Source organism: Engystomops pustulosus, chromosome 9 (genome assembly GCF_040894005.1).
Source record: "Engystomops pustulosus chromosome 9, aEngPut4.maternal, whole genome shotgun sequence".
NCBI lineage: Eukaryota > Metazoa > Chordata > Amphibia > Anura > Leptodactylidae > Engystomops > Engystomops pustulosus.
In genome coordinates this window covers 99,268,393-99,287,442 of record NC_092419.1, presented here as the reverse complement: position 1 = coordinate 99,287,442, position 19,050 = coordinate 99,268,393, and the positions used below count along the sequence as shown (strand labels likewise).

At 47.9% G+C, this 19,050-nt stretch overlaps 1 protein-coding gene across 2 annotated transcripts in view; it reads right to left on the bottom strand.

The window, feature by feature from the left end:
- LOC140077391 (torsin-1A-like) overlaps positions 1–16,016 on the bottom strand; it is a 41,007-nt gene extending 24,991 nt beyond the window's left edge. The window contains exons 1-3 of one of the 2 annotated variants that reach the window (XM_072124515.1): positions 14,532–16,016; positions 9,836–10,089; positions 8,711–8,886 (exon numbers count right to left, since the gene is read on the bottom strand). In XM_072124515.1, the coding sequence (XP_071980616.1) occupies positions 8,711–8,886; positions 9,836–10,021 (362 nt within the window). In that variant the 5' untranslated portion in view covers positions 10,022–10,089; positions 14,532–16,016. Of the gene's footprint in view, positions 1–8,710; positions 8,887–9,835; positions 10,090–10,556; positions 10,747–14,531 lie in introns of those variants that run through there. The other variant, XM_072124514.1, reaches the window with a different exon arrangement.
- Between the last annotated feature and the right edge of the window lie 3,034 nt (positions 16,017–19,050).

The window sequence follows — 19,050 nt, the reverse complement described above, 5'->3', positions numbered from 1 at the left end:
AGCTACGTGATAGAGCATCAGCTTTGATATTCTTAGTGCCTGGACGGTAAGTAACAACAAAATTAAAACGAGTAAAGAAGAGTGCCCAGCGAGCTTGTCTGGGGGACAGTCGTTTGGCATTATCTAAGTATAACAGGTTTTTATGGTCAGTAATCACAGTTATGGGATGTTTAGCTCCTTCTAGGAAGTGTCTCCATTCCTCGAATGCCCATTTTATGGCCAAAAGCTCTCTGTTACCCACATCATAATTATGTTCGGCAGAGGAGAACTTCCTGGAGAAGAACGCTACAGGTTTTAGGTTAGTGAGGGACTTTGATCCCTGAGATAACACTGCTCCCACCCCTACTTCGGATGCATCAACTTCAACTACAAAAGGGTGATTCAAATCAGGTTGAGTCAAAACTGGCGCGGTTACAAAACATCTTTTAAGCTGTGCAAATGCTTGCTCCGCCTCTGGAGTCCAATTGATCAGATCAGCACCCTTTTTAGTGAGATCCGTCAACGGCTTAGCCACAACAGAAAAATTCTTAATAAATTTGCGGTAATAGTTGGCAAACCCTAAAAACCGCTGAAGGGCTTTAAGAGTGTTGGGATGTTCCCATCTCTCGATAGCCGTGACCTTGAGTGGATCCATACAAAAAGATTTAGGGGTGATGATATAACCCAAAAAAGTAATCTTTTGGACCCCAAACAGACACTTAGACAACTTAGCACATAAGGAATTCTTACGTAATCTAGAGAGAACATCCCTGACCTGTCGGATATGGGTTGACCAGTCAGGGGAAAAAATCAGAATATCATCCAGATAGACTACCACATATTGACCCAGGATATCACGAAAAATATCATTCACAAATTCTTGAAATACTGCTGGTGCATTACACAACCCGAAGGGCATCACACAATATTCAAAGTGTCCTTCGGGGGTATTAAAAGCAGTTTTCCACTCGTCCCCCTTTTTGATGCGAATCAGGTTGTAGGCCCCACGGAGGTCAATTTTGGAGAACCAGCGGGCACCCACCACCTGGTTAAGCAAATCAGGGATAAGAGGAAGTGGGTATTGGTTTTTGACAGTGATGTTATTCAGTTCACGGTAATCAATACAGGGTCTAAGTCCACCATCTTTTTTCCCAACAAAGAAAGAACCAGCCCCCATAGGTAAATTCGAGGATCGTATATGACCCTTTTGAAGGCTCTCTTGTATATACTCTCGCATAGCCTCTCGTTCTGGGGAAGACAAATTAAAGATCCTTCCCTTGGGATATTTAGACCCGGGAATGAGATCGATCCCACAGTCATAAGGCCTATGTGGAGGCAGGGACTCGGCAGTCTTTTTATCAAAAACATCAGAGAAATCAGAGATAAATTCAGGCAGAGTTTCTTCCTCTGACTGACATTCAGAGAGGAACAGCGTATTACAATGGGAGGAACACAGCGGATCCCATTTAACCAGTTCTCCAGTGGTCCAAGTAAATACAGGATTGTGTACAGATAACCATGGAAACCCCAAAATGACATCAGCGGACAAGTTTTTTAAAACAAAAAACACTACCCGTTCGGTGTGGATAGCACCAACCTGCATGGTTATCTGTGGAGTTCTGAAACAAACTCTACCCCCCCTTAAAGGGGTAGAATCTGCCCCCACAACCAGGACAGGAGGATTCTGGTTAACCAACTCCAGCCCTAGGGCTGAAACAAAAGCAGAGTCAATAAAATTAGCAACGGATCCAGAATCGACCATAGCTTGTCCAGATATAGACTTATCATTAGCAAACAGAGACACTGGCAACAAAATTTTAGATACAGAGTCGGAAGATACCTGTGCGCCTGAGTGACACTCCCGATTATCACTCAGGCGCTGAAGTTTTCCGCCTGTGGCCTGGGTCTGGTAGGGCAGCCTCTCAGGAAGTGTCCAGATTCACCGCAGTAAAAGCAAAGACGATTCTTCTGGCGATGCTCTTTCCGGATTTTGGCTCTCGCCGTGCCCAACTGCATAGGTTCTTGTTCAGATATAGGAGAGACAGAGTTTTTAGGAGAAAGTAAAGGTGACCCGGAGGAGTGACTCGCATCTACTCTATCTTTTCGTCTGTCCCGTAGGCGACAATCAATGCGGACTGCTAAGGCCATGGTTTGCTCCAGTGAGTTTGGATCAGGATGACCAATCCAGGCATCCTTTACAGGTTCTGACAGGCCTTTTCTGAAAAGGGCTTTCAAGGACGGTTCACACCAGTTCAAGGTTACGCAGTGTTTGCGGAATTCCATGCAGTATTCCTCCGCAGAGCGGGTACCCTGCGAAAGAGACAGCAAACTGGACTCCGCAAGCCCAACATGATCGGGTTCTGAGTATATGGCCCCCAAGGATTGAAAAAAGCGTTCCAAAGAGGACCACTCCTCTGCGGCTGGAGGTAGTTTCAGGGCCCATGCCTGGGGATCCCCCTGGAGTAAGGAAATAACCACCCCCACCATTTGAGTTTGGGAGTATAACGGGTTAACCCGAAAATAAAGCAAACAGGATTCCCTGAAAGTCTCAAATTTCTCTCTATCACCTGAGAATCGATCCGGGAGTAACATTTTTACCTTGTTAATACTGGGGAGTGGAGGTTGCGGAGCAGCAGGAGACGTGGCAGGGGTCTCTGCTCTAAACTGAGTTAGAACATGGACCTGGTTAGCCAGATCAGCCACAATGCCTGCTAGGCCTTCCATGCGATGCACAAGATCCGGGATGGAGCTCATCCTGGCGGATCCGGAAGACGTAGCAAACTAAGGATTTTTAAAGGGCTGGTAATAATGTAATGATGGCTCGGGGATACAGGGACAACAAACCAGACAGTGAGCCCTAAGTCTGAGCCCCCCAATGCTGTCACCTGCCTACTTGCCTCCGGTATCCTATTGATACGGGACAACCACGAAGACGATCCCTTCCTAGGCCACAGTGCAGACAAAGAACACGACAAACAAACAATACACAAAGGTAGCGAAGTCAGGTAAACCGGGTCACAACGGAGAGAGCAATATATAAGCAGAATCAGAAAGCGAGAGCCGAGGTAAGTAACGAAAGCCAAAGTCAGAATGCCAGAGAAGTCAATATAAGAACAAAACGCTGAAAGGACTGGGGAGCTGAAAATACGAGTATTACCAGCGCTGGGAAACCTGTGCTGGGAAGTAATATAGGTGACTGGGGAACCTCCCCTCAAGGTGACTGGAGGAGGGATCTGTCATTCACAGCAGGTTAACTGTTGCTAGACTGCAGGGAAGCGGGTGTGGTGCAACAATCAACCCTGCAGCAATCTCAGTCTCAGTTCACACACAGGAACACTGAACAACCTCAACGCCTTCTAAGCCGCATACTGCGGACAGAAGACGATACAGGCAAAGACGTAACATATATACACAGTAGATGCATATATACACATATACACAGTATATACATATATACACAGTAGATGCATATATACACATATACACAGTATATACACAGTATATACATATATACACAGTAGATGCATATATACACATATACACAGTATATACATATATACACAGTAGATGCATATATACACATATACACAGTATATACATATATAGACAGTAGATGCATATATACACATATACACAGTATATACACAGTAGATGCATATATACACATATACACAGTATATACACAGTAGATGCATATATACACATATACACAGTATATACACAGTAGATGCATATATACACATATACACAGTATATACACATTAGATGCATATATACACATATACACAGTATACACACAGTAGATGCATATATACACATATACACAGTATACACACAGTAGATGCATATATACACATATACACAGTATATACACAGTAGATGCAAATATACACATATACACAATATATACACAGTAGATGCATATATACACATATACACAGTATATACACAGTAGATGCATATATACACATATACACAGTATATACATATATAGACAGTAGATGCATATACACATATACACAGCATATACACAGTAGATGCATATACACATATACACAGTATATACACAGTAGATGCATATATACACAGTATATACATATATAGACAGTAGATGCATATAAACGCAGTATATAAATATATAGACAGTAGATGCATATATACACACAGTATATACACTGTACATACACTATATACACAGAATATACATCATATATACACACAAATAAATACATATGTAGTGTATACTTACCCTTTTAGGATGCCCGGCCGTCGCGTCAGGCGGGTGTTCGGCGTGGGGGGGTCGGTGGGTTGCTGGTTTGGGACGGGAGCGGGGGGGAGGATCGCATGTTAGGCCGGGGAGAGCGGGTCGAGGGGCCGCTGCCTGTTCGGGCAAGGGTCGGGGTGTAAAGCCAAGGACGTCAGCTTGTTCCGGGGAGGGGGGGGGTTAGGAGCGGAGGGCAGCCACTTGTTCCGGGGGGGGGGTTTAGGAGCGGAGGGCAGCCGCTTGTTCCGGGGGGGAGGGGAAAAGCGTAGGACGGCTGCTGTTTGTTCTGCCGGGGAAGGGGGGAGGAGCGGAGGACGGCCGCTGCTTGTTCCGCCAGGGGGGGGGGGGGGGGGGGAGTCAGACTTCGCCAATAAAGCCCCCTGCCGCGCGGACCAGGTTAATAGCCCTATCAAACGATACATATGATACCGATGCCAAATCTTTCCCAATACCATCATTTACCGAAGTCCCTTGAGGGTGCGATAGATGATGGATAAGCCTGAATTTTCCCGGCTCCTTTTTGGGTACCACCCCAAGGGGAGAAACCCACAAATTATGGAAGGGCAACAAAGAATAAGGGCCAGCCATTCTCCCCAACTCAACTTCCTTCGCAATGTTTGTACGTATAACTTCCGGAAACTCAAAAGCGGACTTAAAGGAAACCTACCACTTCTGAAGGTAGGTATGAGATACAAACACCGGGCACCAGCTCAGGGTGAGCTGGTGCCGGTGCTTAGTCTCGTTAGTGTTAAAACCGCGGTATCGCGGTTTTAACACTTTTGAAACTTTCTAGCAGAAACTGCTTCGGCGCTTCGTGCACACGATCGTGCGCGCGCCTACATTGGAAACGCCGCAGGCGTTGCGCGCGCACGGTCGCGCGCAGCGCCGAAGCAGTTTCTGCTAGAAAGTTTCAAAAGTGTTAAAACCGCGATACCGCGGTTTTAACACTAACGAGACTAAGCACCGGCACCAGCTCACCCTGAGCTGGTGCCCGGTGTTTGTATCTCATACCTACCTTCAGAAGTGGTAGGTTTCCTTTAAGATTTTTTGCAAAAACAGGGAAGTTGCTAGGGGAGAATGGTATAAAGAAACCGAAAGTAAAACCCGTCCTAAGTAGCGCGGCTTCCGCCTTCTTGGGGTACATTTCTAACCAGGGCAACATCTTTTTGATGCGAACCGGTGTCCTCCGTTCTACCAACACCCTGAGCTCGCGGGCGCGCAGATGCCGGTCGGGAACAGTGGATGGACGCGTGGGCTCCACCACAGTTGGAGCACTCATGCCTGAACTTACACGATCCATAGAAACGGCAGTGGCCGTCATTAAACATCCAGCATGTCCCCGACCTGCGAGCCGCCCCCGGCCCAAGGGATCCCGCCGGAGTGGAAGACAAAGAGGAGGAGGAGGCGGCGGGCTGAAAGGGCTTCGTATTAGTCATCAGGCGAAGCCACACATCAGTGGCTTTGGAATCCCACCTGACCTCCGGCCTCTGTGCCAGCCGCCTCCGAAACTCCTCATCATACTGCCACCACGCGGAACCCCCGTGGGACCGAAACGTGCTAAAAATAATATCCAAGTAAACAAAAAGCTGGGGGGCTTTTTCAGGCGTTTTCTGAGTGATTACGCAACCAAGAACAGCAAACGCCTGAATCCAATTATTAAAAGTCTTAGCAACCTTCGCCTTCCGCTCCACACCACGTTCAAAACGGCGCTCCTTGTCGACCGTCACCGAATCCACGGACACCAAGGACCAGATGTCAATGTAATCATTGCGATAAATCTTATCCTTAGTGTCCTCGGACAGACGAGTGCCGAGGGGGGAAACCCCACAAAAATAGGTATCCCTAAAGTCGTGTACCACTGGGGTGAACGTAGATGTTGAGGCTTCCGCCGTAGGTTTCTCCTGAACGTTCAACTGGGGGGCGACAGGAGCCGTCCCTCCAGTTGACCCTAAAATTGATCTAATGGACGACAAAATAGCAGAGTCAGAACCCGACCCACCCCAGGCCTGCAAGCAGGCCGACTCACCAACCGCAGTGGACGATGGAGGCATCACTGCTGACGACCCTGGTGCTCCTGTTGCCGCTGCCGCTGGAGCTGTCTGAGCCGCATCCCTTCGTGACCGGCGGGAGCTAGTTGAGCCGTGCCGAGACCTGCTGCCCCCATGACGGCGTTTTGGCGATGGAGATCTGGAGGAATCAGAAGAGGCGCAGCGAGACGAGCAGGGGGACTCAGACCTGGACGAGGATCTGCTAGCCCGCGAACGCCGACGTCTTCTTTTTTCGGACCGTGAGCGGGAGACCGCCCTGCGCCCGGAGGAGACGGAGCGGCGACTGCGACCCGAACCAGCCCTGGATGTAACGGACGGGGCCCGCGGCGGACCCTGGGCCACCATGTAACCCGGTCCCAGATTCCCAGCCATCATAGGAGCCACCAGAGGGGGCGGGACCACCAAGGTATGGGGGTCAAGCGGAGTCAATTCATTCTGTAACAAATCCTCGTCAGAAGCGGCGTCCTCAAGATCGGCAACCCCTATGGAGGAGGAAGGAAATGGGTTAGAATAAGCTGTACCCGTAAGGCATGGCAGGGGATTAGTGGCCGAGGCTGGGGTCTGGGTGGGCAGATGTAAGCCAGCTGCCCCCATGCCTGGCCTGTCAACTAGGGCCGAACGCTGCAGGGGAACGGGGGTACGGGACACCCTAGCTTCCCGAGGCAGCCACGCGGGAAGCAGGGGTTTTAACCCCCTGCCTCCCGGTGGCGGTACTAACTAAAGGCGGCCGGCGTCGGCCTGCGACAGACGCTGCCGACACCGGCGTGGGAGGGATGAAGTCCGGAGACTCCTCTCTCCTCCCCCGAGCCGAGGGAGGATCGCGCCTCCGGCCTGTTCCGGTAGCAGGAACGGGCGAACGGGGCCTAGCATTAGGAGGGGGCCCCGCTCAAGTGTCACACGCGGCCGCCCGCGCCGATGGAGACAGGCGCTGCGGCGGCCGCGAAATCCTACCGGATCGCCGAACGTCTGGAGCGGGAGGCGACGCCGACGCTCCAGCCTGAGCCTCTGCCAACAAACAGGCCAGCCAGGCGGAACCTTCATCCCGCAGGCGCTGCCGGATCGCTTCATCGGAAGCCATAATCTTTACAGGAACACTTCTGCAACTGAAAATTCTTCAAGAAAAGAGGGTGAGCGGAAACACAATCCCCCTTATAAAACCTAAGTCCCAGCCCACCACGTGTGGCTACGAATATCCCAACCCCTAGTCACGTAGCCCACAGCTCCATAACTTAACCCTTTATTACAAGGGGACAAGCCACTGAACTTTAAATGACCCCAGGGCTGCATGCAGTCACTAGCCCAACGGCTATGTGCCTACGGGCTTTTCAGACTTTAAGGATATATTCCTAAACCTACAATAATACCTCCCAACTTTTACAGCACACATAGAGGCACATAAGATGTGGCATGCATAGCCCTGCCTTTGTCTCACCCCTTTCTCAATCCCCACATAGTATAAATCCCCCCTTAGTACTCCACCTCACATTGTGACCCCCCTAAAAGTGTGTCCCTCGATTCTCCCTCACATTGTGCCAAGCAGCTCCACCCAGGGCCAATGCCAGCACTGGGCATACCCGGGCAAGTACCGGGGCCCAGAACTGCTGTGGGGCCCACATAAGTCTGTACATAAGGAATCCATTTGGGTGAGGAGGGCTGAATCTGATGAATCCATAGGGGGTGAGAGGATGTTAAATAACCATGAGGGCCTGTTTGGTATGATAAACTAGGGAATTATTTTAGCTACATGACTGTTTAAGTTTCTGAATTGTCATGTCGCCACATGAGTTCACTGAGGCTCTGTCACCCAGGGGTCTACTGAAACCTGGAGCCAACCCGGGCTTCACCTCATATTATGCCCCTACAGCCGCCCAGTAACTTTCCCTTGTTGGCGCCTGGAGACATACCTCCCACCACAAGGACAGTGGGATGGAGCCTGAAATCCAAGATGTTGGAGCTATGTCTACCATTGTCCTAATGCTCCCATCTACAGTTAAGAACTAGTACTTTGACTACATGCCCACCATAGATATATACAGGATGATGGGACCTTGGAGCCATCAATCCATTCTGTGTTTTGGATTTCAGTCATTGGAGGTCACCGACTGTTGCACACCAATGGCTTGGGCTATGGGTCCATGTGTTATGGTGTTGTCTCTGTTCTATCTCTTTAATGATGTAGATAACAAGTCCACTCTAGGCGGCGACTAAGCTCAGTGTAGGATACTAGGTTTACAACCCATAGCCATGACACTCAGCTCTAAATATGGTGGCTAGCATAAGAAGCTGTGGTTATCCAAATAAATGACATTAGGAGAGAATTTTTTCCTATATGCATCCATCCTGCCCAGACATCACAGCCCTGTACCAGTGAGGGCTACTCTGTGAGTTCAAGGAACAACTTGTAGGATGTGTAACTTACCTGGTAAAGATGAAAATGCACTTTCTGTAAGATACACCATCAATCTTGTCATGATAGTCCAGGTAAGGCCTCAGAGAGTGTAACAGTTCTGGATGCATTTTGTTCACGTCCTCGAAGATGAAGAGAGAACGTTCACAGCGTGATACATTCCCTCTGATCCAGGCATGAAGCTGGTCCTGTAGGTAAAGATCATGGTCTTCAGATATAGGAACCAAGAAGGTCAACACTACAAAGGTTGCCTATCCATGTAAATAGCAGGAGCTCTATCCCCAAAAGAGCGGGGGAGTCTGTAAGGCAAACTTCCGATTCCAACTATGAATCCAACTCCAACAAAATGATCACGACTCCAAAACTCCACTGCCCTGTTTTCCTGATCATCTATCTGCGCAGTTATAACATGAGAGTAGGCAATCCTTCCCAGTGCCTTATTCCTCTCATCTGTAGCAGAAGAGCTTCACTACTGAGCATGTACATAAAGTGCAGTCACATTCATATCAACTAAAATCCTGGAACAGGGTTGCATAAGCTACATGCACCCTGCTGATACTTAGGAGTCCAATAACCTCTTCTATAACATATGAGAGTTTTCATCTGTGCAGTAGGCCAGGTAGTAGTGAGTACAGATACTTGTGGATTAATGTAATTCCTCACTGCTCCCGAGTCCTCTGCTGCCGCTCTGCTGTGTCCCGACTCATGATGCGGCCCCAGCAGCTTGAGAAGACACACAGGATAGGGCCTAACCTGCTGATTGTGGGGGTCTCAGTGATGGGACCCCCACAGATTACAAAAACCGAGGTCCATTGTACCTCTGTTGCACCCCGAGATGGTCCGGCTCCAGTCATCTCGGGGTGCAATGGGGGTATATTGGACCCCCGTTTTCGTGATCCATTGGGATCCCATCACTGAGACCCCTCTGTACAGCAACTTGCTTTGTGGGGCAACACCTTTAAAGTACAAGTGACATAAATCTTAGTGGCACATGTGCAAGATCTTCTGCACTTAATGTATGATGCCATAGCAGTGGGAGTCTCTAGTTACATATTGGGGAGGGTGATTGGTGATTTTCCTTATTCCCATTAACCCACTAGTATCTGGTTTAGGCGAGTTCTGTATTTTCTCCATTACCTTATACGTTTTAATTTCACTCTCATGTGGAAAGCTAAGAGTCGTCACAATCTTGTGCACAAATTTACTGTCCAGACCCATCGGATTAAAGTGTTTGGCCAGGATCCTTGCGGTGTAGCTCTTGCCGCTGCCAGTCAGTCCATGGAATGAGAGGACGAGGGGTTTTACCCGATCTTCATTCTGCATTAAGCTCAGGATCACCTCCCTGGCTAAGTGCTGCCCAAATAATCTGTTGTCCAAGTCTTCCTGCAGAGCTACAAGGTGTGATATATACATGAAAAAAAAGATGTTAACTGTCTAAACTTGTGGCAAAAGCCTCTGTGTTTCCGTTCACTGACAGCAAGCATAAAACTTGATAGTGGTAAAGAATTGAAACAAAAGGACAATGAGCTGATACATTTTATCTTTTGTGTGTACACCTGACACCCGAGGACACGGTGTGGCGAACGATAGTACAACATAAGGATTATTTTGGCAGATTCCTGTACATTTATGTTTCAAATTGGCCACATTGGGAGCCAGCATACAAAGACTACTCTGACCTGGCACATGTAATGCTGAGGATTTATGTTACGTGATTGTACAAGTTCCAGCAATGTGTATCCACAGCTTAAGGCCAGCGGCACATGGATGTGCCTGTATGGTGGTCCGATCCCACAGACAACACAGGATGTGAACTGATGTACACCACAAGCCCTACCACTCTCCCCGCCCTACTTACCTGACACATTAATCCTCTCCTCCATATGGCAGCACTGGCAGGTGGGGGGCACTAGCCGGGTATAACAGGCCAGCTGGTCACATGATGGCTGTATGTAATCCTGGATGTACCCAAAAGACGAGAAGAGGCTGAACACTTGGTATAAATCCTGCAACTTCATAGCTCCAAGGAATTCTCATTCAAAGGTCTGTACTCCCTGTAGCTGTCACTTTCATATGTAGTGTATCTGTACAGTCACCACCTACCTGACGAGTTATACCGTCCACAGACACTCATTCTACTTCCTTCTTCCTACTACCAGAGGCTCATCATGTACAGTGAGAGGATTTATAAACATGTGTACAAAAAGGCCAAAGCAAGTGTGTATAGGCTTAAGAACATACAAACTGTATTAGATCATATCAATAAATACACCACACAATAGATACTTCGGGAGTCGGAAGGTGAGTACACTGGGGTTTTTTTGAATTGACTATATTATATATATATATATATATATATATATATATATATATCGAGTATATTCGGTACATGTTACCAAAGATCTATATTTGGGACTTTGATAAGCCCATATATCACATATTGCCCGGAAGATACTACATGCCGCTCAACTATGATAGTAATGGTCATTTCCAAAGTTCAACTTCAAAACATCATATTGGAGCAAATTTACTTACCCAGTCCTGTCGCGATCCCCGTTTCGGACAGTCCGATGAAGAGGAAGTCCGGTGCAATTTACGAAGCTCGTGCGCGCTTAGTCTGAATCCATCGGGTTGTCTGACGGCCAAGCCCCCCGATTTGTATCGTGTGCAAGCCAGAGCCGATGCGCCAAAATCCGATCGCGTGTGCCAAAATCCCCTGTTAAATGTGGCGCAAAACAGAAATTGACGGGAAACCCAACGAAAATGCGCTCCGCGGACCATTAGTAAATGAGCCCCATTGTGTAACAAAAGTTATGAGCTTGCATAGACAAGTTAGATGGCACAGCCTAAGGGATAACATGGTGAGTTATTCCTGTCCTGGTTGACATAGTTAGCAATCAAATTGTAAAACCCACGGGCAAAAAAAATCGGGCAGTGCGAGGTTAAGCCCTACGCGTTTCGTTGCTAAATCGTGACCTCCCCAGGGGTCCGTTAACTGGTCACTACTAACATACAGATATATATCCCCAGGATGGTCACCTCATCCAATTGCAGCTGCTAACATACCTCCACAGCATACACCTGTGTGTAGCGCCATATTGGTGCATCTTATACCAACCGCCGCAAGATCCATATAATCCCAATGACGCATAGAACAAGTTAACATTTCGCAAGATCCACCAACTAGTTAATAGTAAATAGTAATTAGGCAACTGATGGTATACAACCAAGTGACGTACTTAATGCGCAGGCGCCTTGCCATGGTTTTAATGACGCAAAGTACAGGTAAGAATCACAATGAAATAACATAACCTGGCTAAAATTATAGTCACGTACCGATTGTGGGCATTTATGCGTAGGCGCCACAAATTGCACAGTACTGATAAATTACCGTATATAGCTGAGTATAAGCCGAAGCCCATTTTACCACAAAAACCTGGGAAAACCTATTGACTCGAGTATAAGCTGAGGGTGGGAAATGCATTAGTCACAGCCTCCCCAGTATATAGCCTGCCGGACCCTGCCCCATAGTATATAGCCAGCACCTGCCCCCCAGTATATAGCCTGCCAGCCCATATCCTCCAGTATATAGCCAGCCCCCTGCCCCAGTATATAGCCAGCAGCGGCGGAAGCCAGAAAGGTGAGTTTTGATATATTTTTTTTACTTGAGTATAAGCCGAGTTTGGGTTTTCAGCACATTTTTTTGTGCTGAAAAACTAGGCTTATACTCGAGTATATATGGTAGTTAATACAAAAAATAAGATAACATAGCTAAAGTAGTAATGATGGCGCAGGTTATGCGCAGGCGTCCTGCATAGATATGGATAATTGTAACTTAAGATATGAGTCAGATATCTAAAAGAGAAAATTCACCAGTTGAATATTATGGTACCATTGTTAGCTCGTTATACATACAAATACATCAGAATAAACTATATATACAGTTGTACTACAGATCTTGTACACTTGGTAAACCCAATGCTCCTGTGAACAATTTTCTTCTCCCTCAACCAGGAGTTCATCATTAATTTTTGTTCAAAAATAGTGCTGAGGCAGGAAATCCAGGTTTTTTCAGTTTTTTTTTCTTCCTTTCCTCACAGAGGAGTTTCCACTCTTTTGTAGACCTCACGGTACGGGATAATTGATGTGCCAGGCAGGGGCTTAACTACAGGGGTAGCAGCCATAGCAGCTGCTATGGGGCCCACAGTGTCAGGGGGCCCCATCATCCAACCTGACACTAAAGAATGGAGGATGTGCACCCTTATATACATATTTTGCTGCACATTGTTCATATACAGTATATGTGATGTATACATGCTATGTGTATGGTGTGTATATATGCTGTATGTCTGGAGCTGGCACTATTTGTGGGTTTATAGGTGATGTGTATATGCTCTATATCAGAGGTCCTCAACCTTTTTTGCACCAGGGACCGGCTTTAAGCTAGACCAGTTTTCCATGGCCCGGTGGGGGCGGGGCTTTGGCCATATGGGGTGGGGTTATGGAGGGGTGGAGCTTATAATATAAGATATCAGGAAGTGTCCGGACCAGATCCATCATATCGGTTTGGTGTAAAAATAAAGCAATACAAAATGCATACAGCGTATCGCCATGTAGTATAAAATGCATACAGCGTATCGCCATGTAGTATAAAATGCATACAGCGTATTGCCATGTAGTATAAAATGCATACAGTGTATCACCATGTAGTATAAAATGCATACAGAGTATCGCCATGTAGTATAAAATGCATACAGCGTATCGCCATGTAGTATAAAATGCATACAGATTACCGCCATGTAGTATAAAATGCATACAGCGTACCGCCATGTAGTATAAAATGCAAACAGAATACCGCCATGTAGTATAAAATGCATCCAGCGTGCCACCAAGTAGTATAAAATGCACACAGCATGCCACCAAGTAGTATAAAATAGATACAACGTACCGCCAAGTAGTATAAAATGCATACGGCGTATCGCCATGTAGTATAAAATGCATACAGAATACCGCCATGTAGTATCAAATGGATCCAGCGTGCCACCAAGTATTATAAAATAGATACAACGTATCGCCATGTAGTATAAAATAGATACAACGTATCGCCATGTAGTATAAAATGCATACAGCGTATCGCCATGTAGTATAAAATGCATACAGAATACCGCCATGTAGCATAAAATGTATCCAGTGTGCCACCAAGTAGTATAAAATGCATACAGCATGCCACCGAGTAGTATAAAATGCATACAGAATACCGCCATGTAGTATAAAATGCATACAGAATACCGCCATGTAGTATAAAATGCATACAGAATAACGCCATGTAGTATAAAATGCATCCAGCGTGCCACCAAGTAGTATAAAATGCACACAGCATGCCAACAAGTAGTATAAAATAGATACAACGTACCGCCAAGTAGTATAAAATGCAGACAGCGTATCGCCATGTAGTATAAAATGCATACAGAATACCGCCATGTAGTATAAAATGTATCCAGCGTGCCACCAAGTAGTATAAAATGCATACAGCATGCCACCAAGTATTATAAAATGCATACAGAATACCGCCATGTAGTATAAAATGCATACCGAGTACTGCCATGTAGTACAAAATAGAAGCCCTGATAAATATCACAAATGCTGCATATACATACAGCATATATACACTGTATACAAACAAACAGTAGATACAGCATATACACACACACATATACATATATACAAACACATATATATACACACACATATTACATATGTTTACACATATATACACATATTACACATATATACACATATTACACATATATATGCAAAGATAAAGTAACCTTACCTCTCTATTGTGTTCCTGGAAATTTCGGTGCCTTGTCCTGCAGCGGTGGTGGCGCGGTGAGGTAGCCAGGAGCGGGTAGGTCGTGAGAGCCGGGAGGCTAGGGAGCCTGGAGCTTAAGCGGGGGCAGGGGGAACAGGGAGCCGGGAGCCAAGAGCCTGGAGGGGGGGGACGTTAGCGGAGCCGGGTTAAGACGGGAGTGAAAGGGGAGCCGAGAGCCGGAAGCGGGTAGGTGAAGAACCGAGAGCGGGGGGCAGAGGGAGCGGTAGGGGAGCGTGGAGCTTCAGCAGGGGCAGGGAGCCGAGAGCCGGGAGCGGGGGGCAGAGGGAGTGGTGGGAGCGGTAGGGGAGTGTGGAGCTTCAGCAGGGGCAGGGAGCCGAGAGCCGGGAGCGGGGGGCAGAGGGAGCGGAGGGAGCGGTAGGGGAGCGTGGAGCTTCAGCAGGGGCAGGGAGCCGAGAGCCGGGAGCGGGGGCAGAGGGAGCGGTAGGGGACCGTGGAGCTTCAGCAGGGGCAGGGAGCTGAGAGCCGGGAGCGGGGGGCAGAGGGAGTGGTGGGAGCGGTAGGGGAGTGTGGAGCTTCAGCAGGGGCAGGGAGCCGAGAGCCGGGAGCGGGGGGCAGAGGGAGCGGAGGGAGCGGTAGGGGAGCGTGGAGCTTCAGCAGGGGCAGGGAGCCGAGAGCCGGGAGCGGGGGCAGAGGGAGCGGTAGGGGACCGTGGAGCTTCAGCAGGGGCAGGGAGCTGAGAGCCGGGAGCGGGGGGCAGAGGGAGCGGTAGGGGAGCGTGGAGCTTCAGCAGGGAGCCGAGAGCGGGGGGCAGAGGGAGCGGTAGGGGAGCGTGGAGCTTCAGCAGGGGCAGGGAGCCGAGAGCCGGGAGCGGGGGGCAGAGGGAGCGGAGGGAGCGTGGAGCTTCAGCAGGGGCAGGAAGCCGAGAGCCGGGAGCGGGGGGCAGAGGGAGCGGAGAGCGGAGGGAGCGGTAGGGGAGCGTGGAGCTTCAGCAGGGGCAGGGAGCCGAGAGCGGGGGGCAGAGGGAGCGGTAGGGGAGCGTGGAGCTTCAGCAGGGAGCCGGGAGCGGGGGGCAGAGGGAGCGGTAGGGGAGCGTGGAGCTTCAGCAGGGAGCCGGGAGCGGGGGGCAGAGGGAGCGGTAGAGGAGCGTGGAGCTTCAGCAGGGAGCCGAGAGCCGGGAGTGGGGGGCAGAGGGAGCGGAGAGCGGAGGAAGCGGTAGGGGAGCGTGGAGTTTCTGCAGGGAGCGGGGGGCGGAGTGAGCGGAGAGCTCGCGGCAGTAGCGGCACCGCACAGCGGGCACATCATGTCTTGTACCGGGGGGAGGCAGAAGTTCTCCCGCGGGCGCTCCCGGGGCCCCGTGTGTTGTGTGAGGTGCGGAGATGAACCGCAGGACCTTGGCCTTCAGAGGCGGCGGAGGCCTGGCCGCCCCGTGAACAACAATGGCGTCAGCTCGGGGCTGCTCTCTGTGGACGAGGCCTCGGCCTGGAGCCTGAGCCGACAACTCAACGGGGGGAGCGGAGCCGCGGCCCCCTGCGCGGACCGGCTGATAAACTGCAACGGCCCGGTCCTGGTCCGCGGACCGGCGGTTGGGGACCTCTGCTCTATATGTTGTATGTAACAGTGAAGAACTGTATATTTATGTATATAAATATATTTATATATATTTGAGTGTAATATGCATATTTTAAATTGGGAAGGGGGGCCCCATTTAGAGGTGTCTGCCATGGGGCCCTGTCTTTCCTAGTTACGCCCCTGGTGCCAGGGATGCAGATATCTCGTCCCATCCTTTTAGCAATATTTGGAAGGATCTCTATATTCCAAGTTTTCCTTTTATATACATATATAGCTTGGAGAATCTCCTATGCCTGAAGGAATCTAGGGTAGCGCTGTAGAAAATACACAATCACAAAATACAGGTACTGTATATACTCGAGTATAAGACGACCCAAGTATAAGCAGAGGCCCCTAATTTTACCACAAAAACCTGGTAAAACCTATATTTTTTTTACTTGTGTATAAGCCGAGTTGGGGTTTTCAGCACATTTTTTTTGTACTGAAAAACTAGGCTTATACTCGAGTCTATATGGTAAGTCATATATCACGTTATAATTTCTTATTTATAACCGGTGTGTTCACATAAAACCTATAAATAACAAACAAACAGAACATAAGTGATTCTTTTACTTTTACTTGTTTCTTTTTCTCTCTTATCTTATTTATAAACACACATAAGGTAGAATAAGACTCAAACCCCTTAAAATAAAAATCATAGAGTACAGGCAGTCCCCGTGTTACGTACAACATAGGGTCCGTAGGTTTGTTCTTAAGTTGAATTTGTATGTAAGCAGAAACTTTATATTTTATAATGGTAGAACGAGACAAAAATTTTTTTTGCATTGACAATTGGAGTTTTAAAATTTTTTGCTGTAATGGGATCAAGGATTATCACTAAAGCTTCATTACAGACACCTTACAGCTGATCATTGCAGTCTGGGACCATAGTAACATCCAGAGAGCTTCACCAGAGGTCACAGCGGGCAGAGGGGTCCGTCTTTAACTATGGGTGGTCTGTAAGTCGGGTGTCCTTAAGTAGGGGACCGTCTGTAATTGTGAAAAGATTTCAGATTCCGTCTATGGGGAGGATACTGGGTGCTGGCGATTTTCCATTTGAGGGTGGAGTCACACTGTTGTGTGTGTTACGTATCCATAGCGCATTGGCTCAGTAAATGCCCCTGTGAAAATCACTGACTTAGGCTACATGCACACTGCCGTGAGCCCGCCGTACTACACGCCAGTGCGGGGAGAGGAGGAGGAGGTGAGCGCAGCTCACCCCCGCCCCTCTCCATAGCGATATATGGCCGCGGCGCCGTAATACGGGAAAAGATAGGACATGTCCTATCTTTCCCCGGGCTACGGAGCGGTACAATGCCGCACGTGTGCTGCACCGTACCGCTCCCGTACATGGCCGTGAGCCCATAGAAGTGTATGGGGGACGTATATCGGCCGTATATACGTCGGCCGTATATACGATCCCCCATACTGTAGTGTGAATGTAGCCTTATGGATGTGAAAAAACAACAGCAGTGTGAAAGAACCCTTAGTATTTTCCTCTATTTTTTAAGACAACGCGGCACATTTACGGAAACTTCACTAAAAGTGGTATTTCTGTGTATAATGCTGGGTGTGACCGATTCACTAAGATCATCTGCCAGAAATCATGAATATGTTGCTTCCCATCACTGGTCTAACAGAGTTCACCAACTTTTTTGGGGTGGACCTTTAAGTTGGGGGCGAGCGGCACAATTTGCATGTTAAATACAGCGCTCGGTCTGAATCACTGGGACCATCTGATGGCACGCCACCTAATTTGTGTTGCATGGAAGCCAGCGCAGCTGTGCCACAAAAGGGTCGCATGCGCCAGAATCCCAGCGCAGACACTTCTTATAACTGTGCAGGTAGTTTTCCCCTACAAGAATGTGCAAAGTCCGACAGAAGAGTGAGGGAAAGCCCTTAGTAAATGTGCCCCAATCAGTGATCACAAGTGGATCGGTTACATCTTCCTCATGCCCATTTGGAAATCTGACTAAACATTTGAATCCAAGTTCAATCTGCTGCAAACTGCCCCCAAATAGCTGGATTAGGCCACGTAAGGACCATGCAGCATCTCTGTGGCCTGGCCAAACACAAGGCGGGTCATTTACTAAGGGACCGAATCGCGTTTTTCCATCGGGTTTCCCGAATATTACCGTTTTACGCCGAATTGCCCCGGGCTTTTGGCGCACGTGATCGGGGCAATTTGGCGCAAATCGGAAATATTCGGGAAACCCGACAAAAATGCGTGATTCGGACCCTTAGTAAATGAGCCCCAGTATCATAAGTCTGGCTTTGTCCATCTGTTTTTTCTTGGCGTTTCTGCTGGTCAGATGTTTCTTAGTGGTTTTTCCTAACTGATAAATATGGCGTTTGGTCTTAAGTGATTTGCGTCTATTTTAAAAAAAACAAAAGTTGCAATCAGTTCTAAACTAATTTCTACGTCTGGTCAGGGGCAGCCTTAGATTTGCAGCAAAATTTGCAACTTTTTAAAAACTTTCACATCTGGATTCAGGTGGATAGCTAACGGAACACTGCAGAAAACAATGGATGAACTTTAAAAAAAAAAAAAAAAAATATATATATATATATATATATATATATATATATTTTAGATATATATATTTAGCGCTAGCCAAGGGTTGGCCCATCTATTACACAAGTTGCCCATGTGCCTTAATAATCCCTGAATGTTCATCAAGTGAGTGACGATTTTAATGTACATAAAAATACTTTTGATGGTCAGTAACTTTTCACTAAACTCTGGATAAATCAATGGAGAAGGGAATACAAGAAAATGTAATGCATCTTATACTAATGAATACTTCTCCAGTAATCTCATTCCAACAATGATATCTTTCTAAAAGCAATGCGGACTACTGCTCCCAGAAAGGTCTATGGAGAGGAAGGGGTGGTGAGCAAGCAGGTCTGA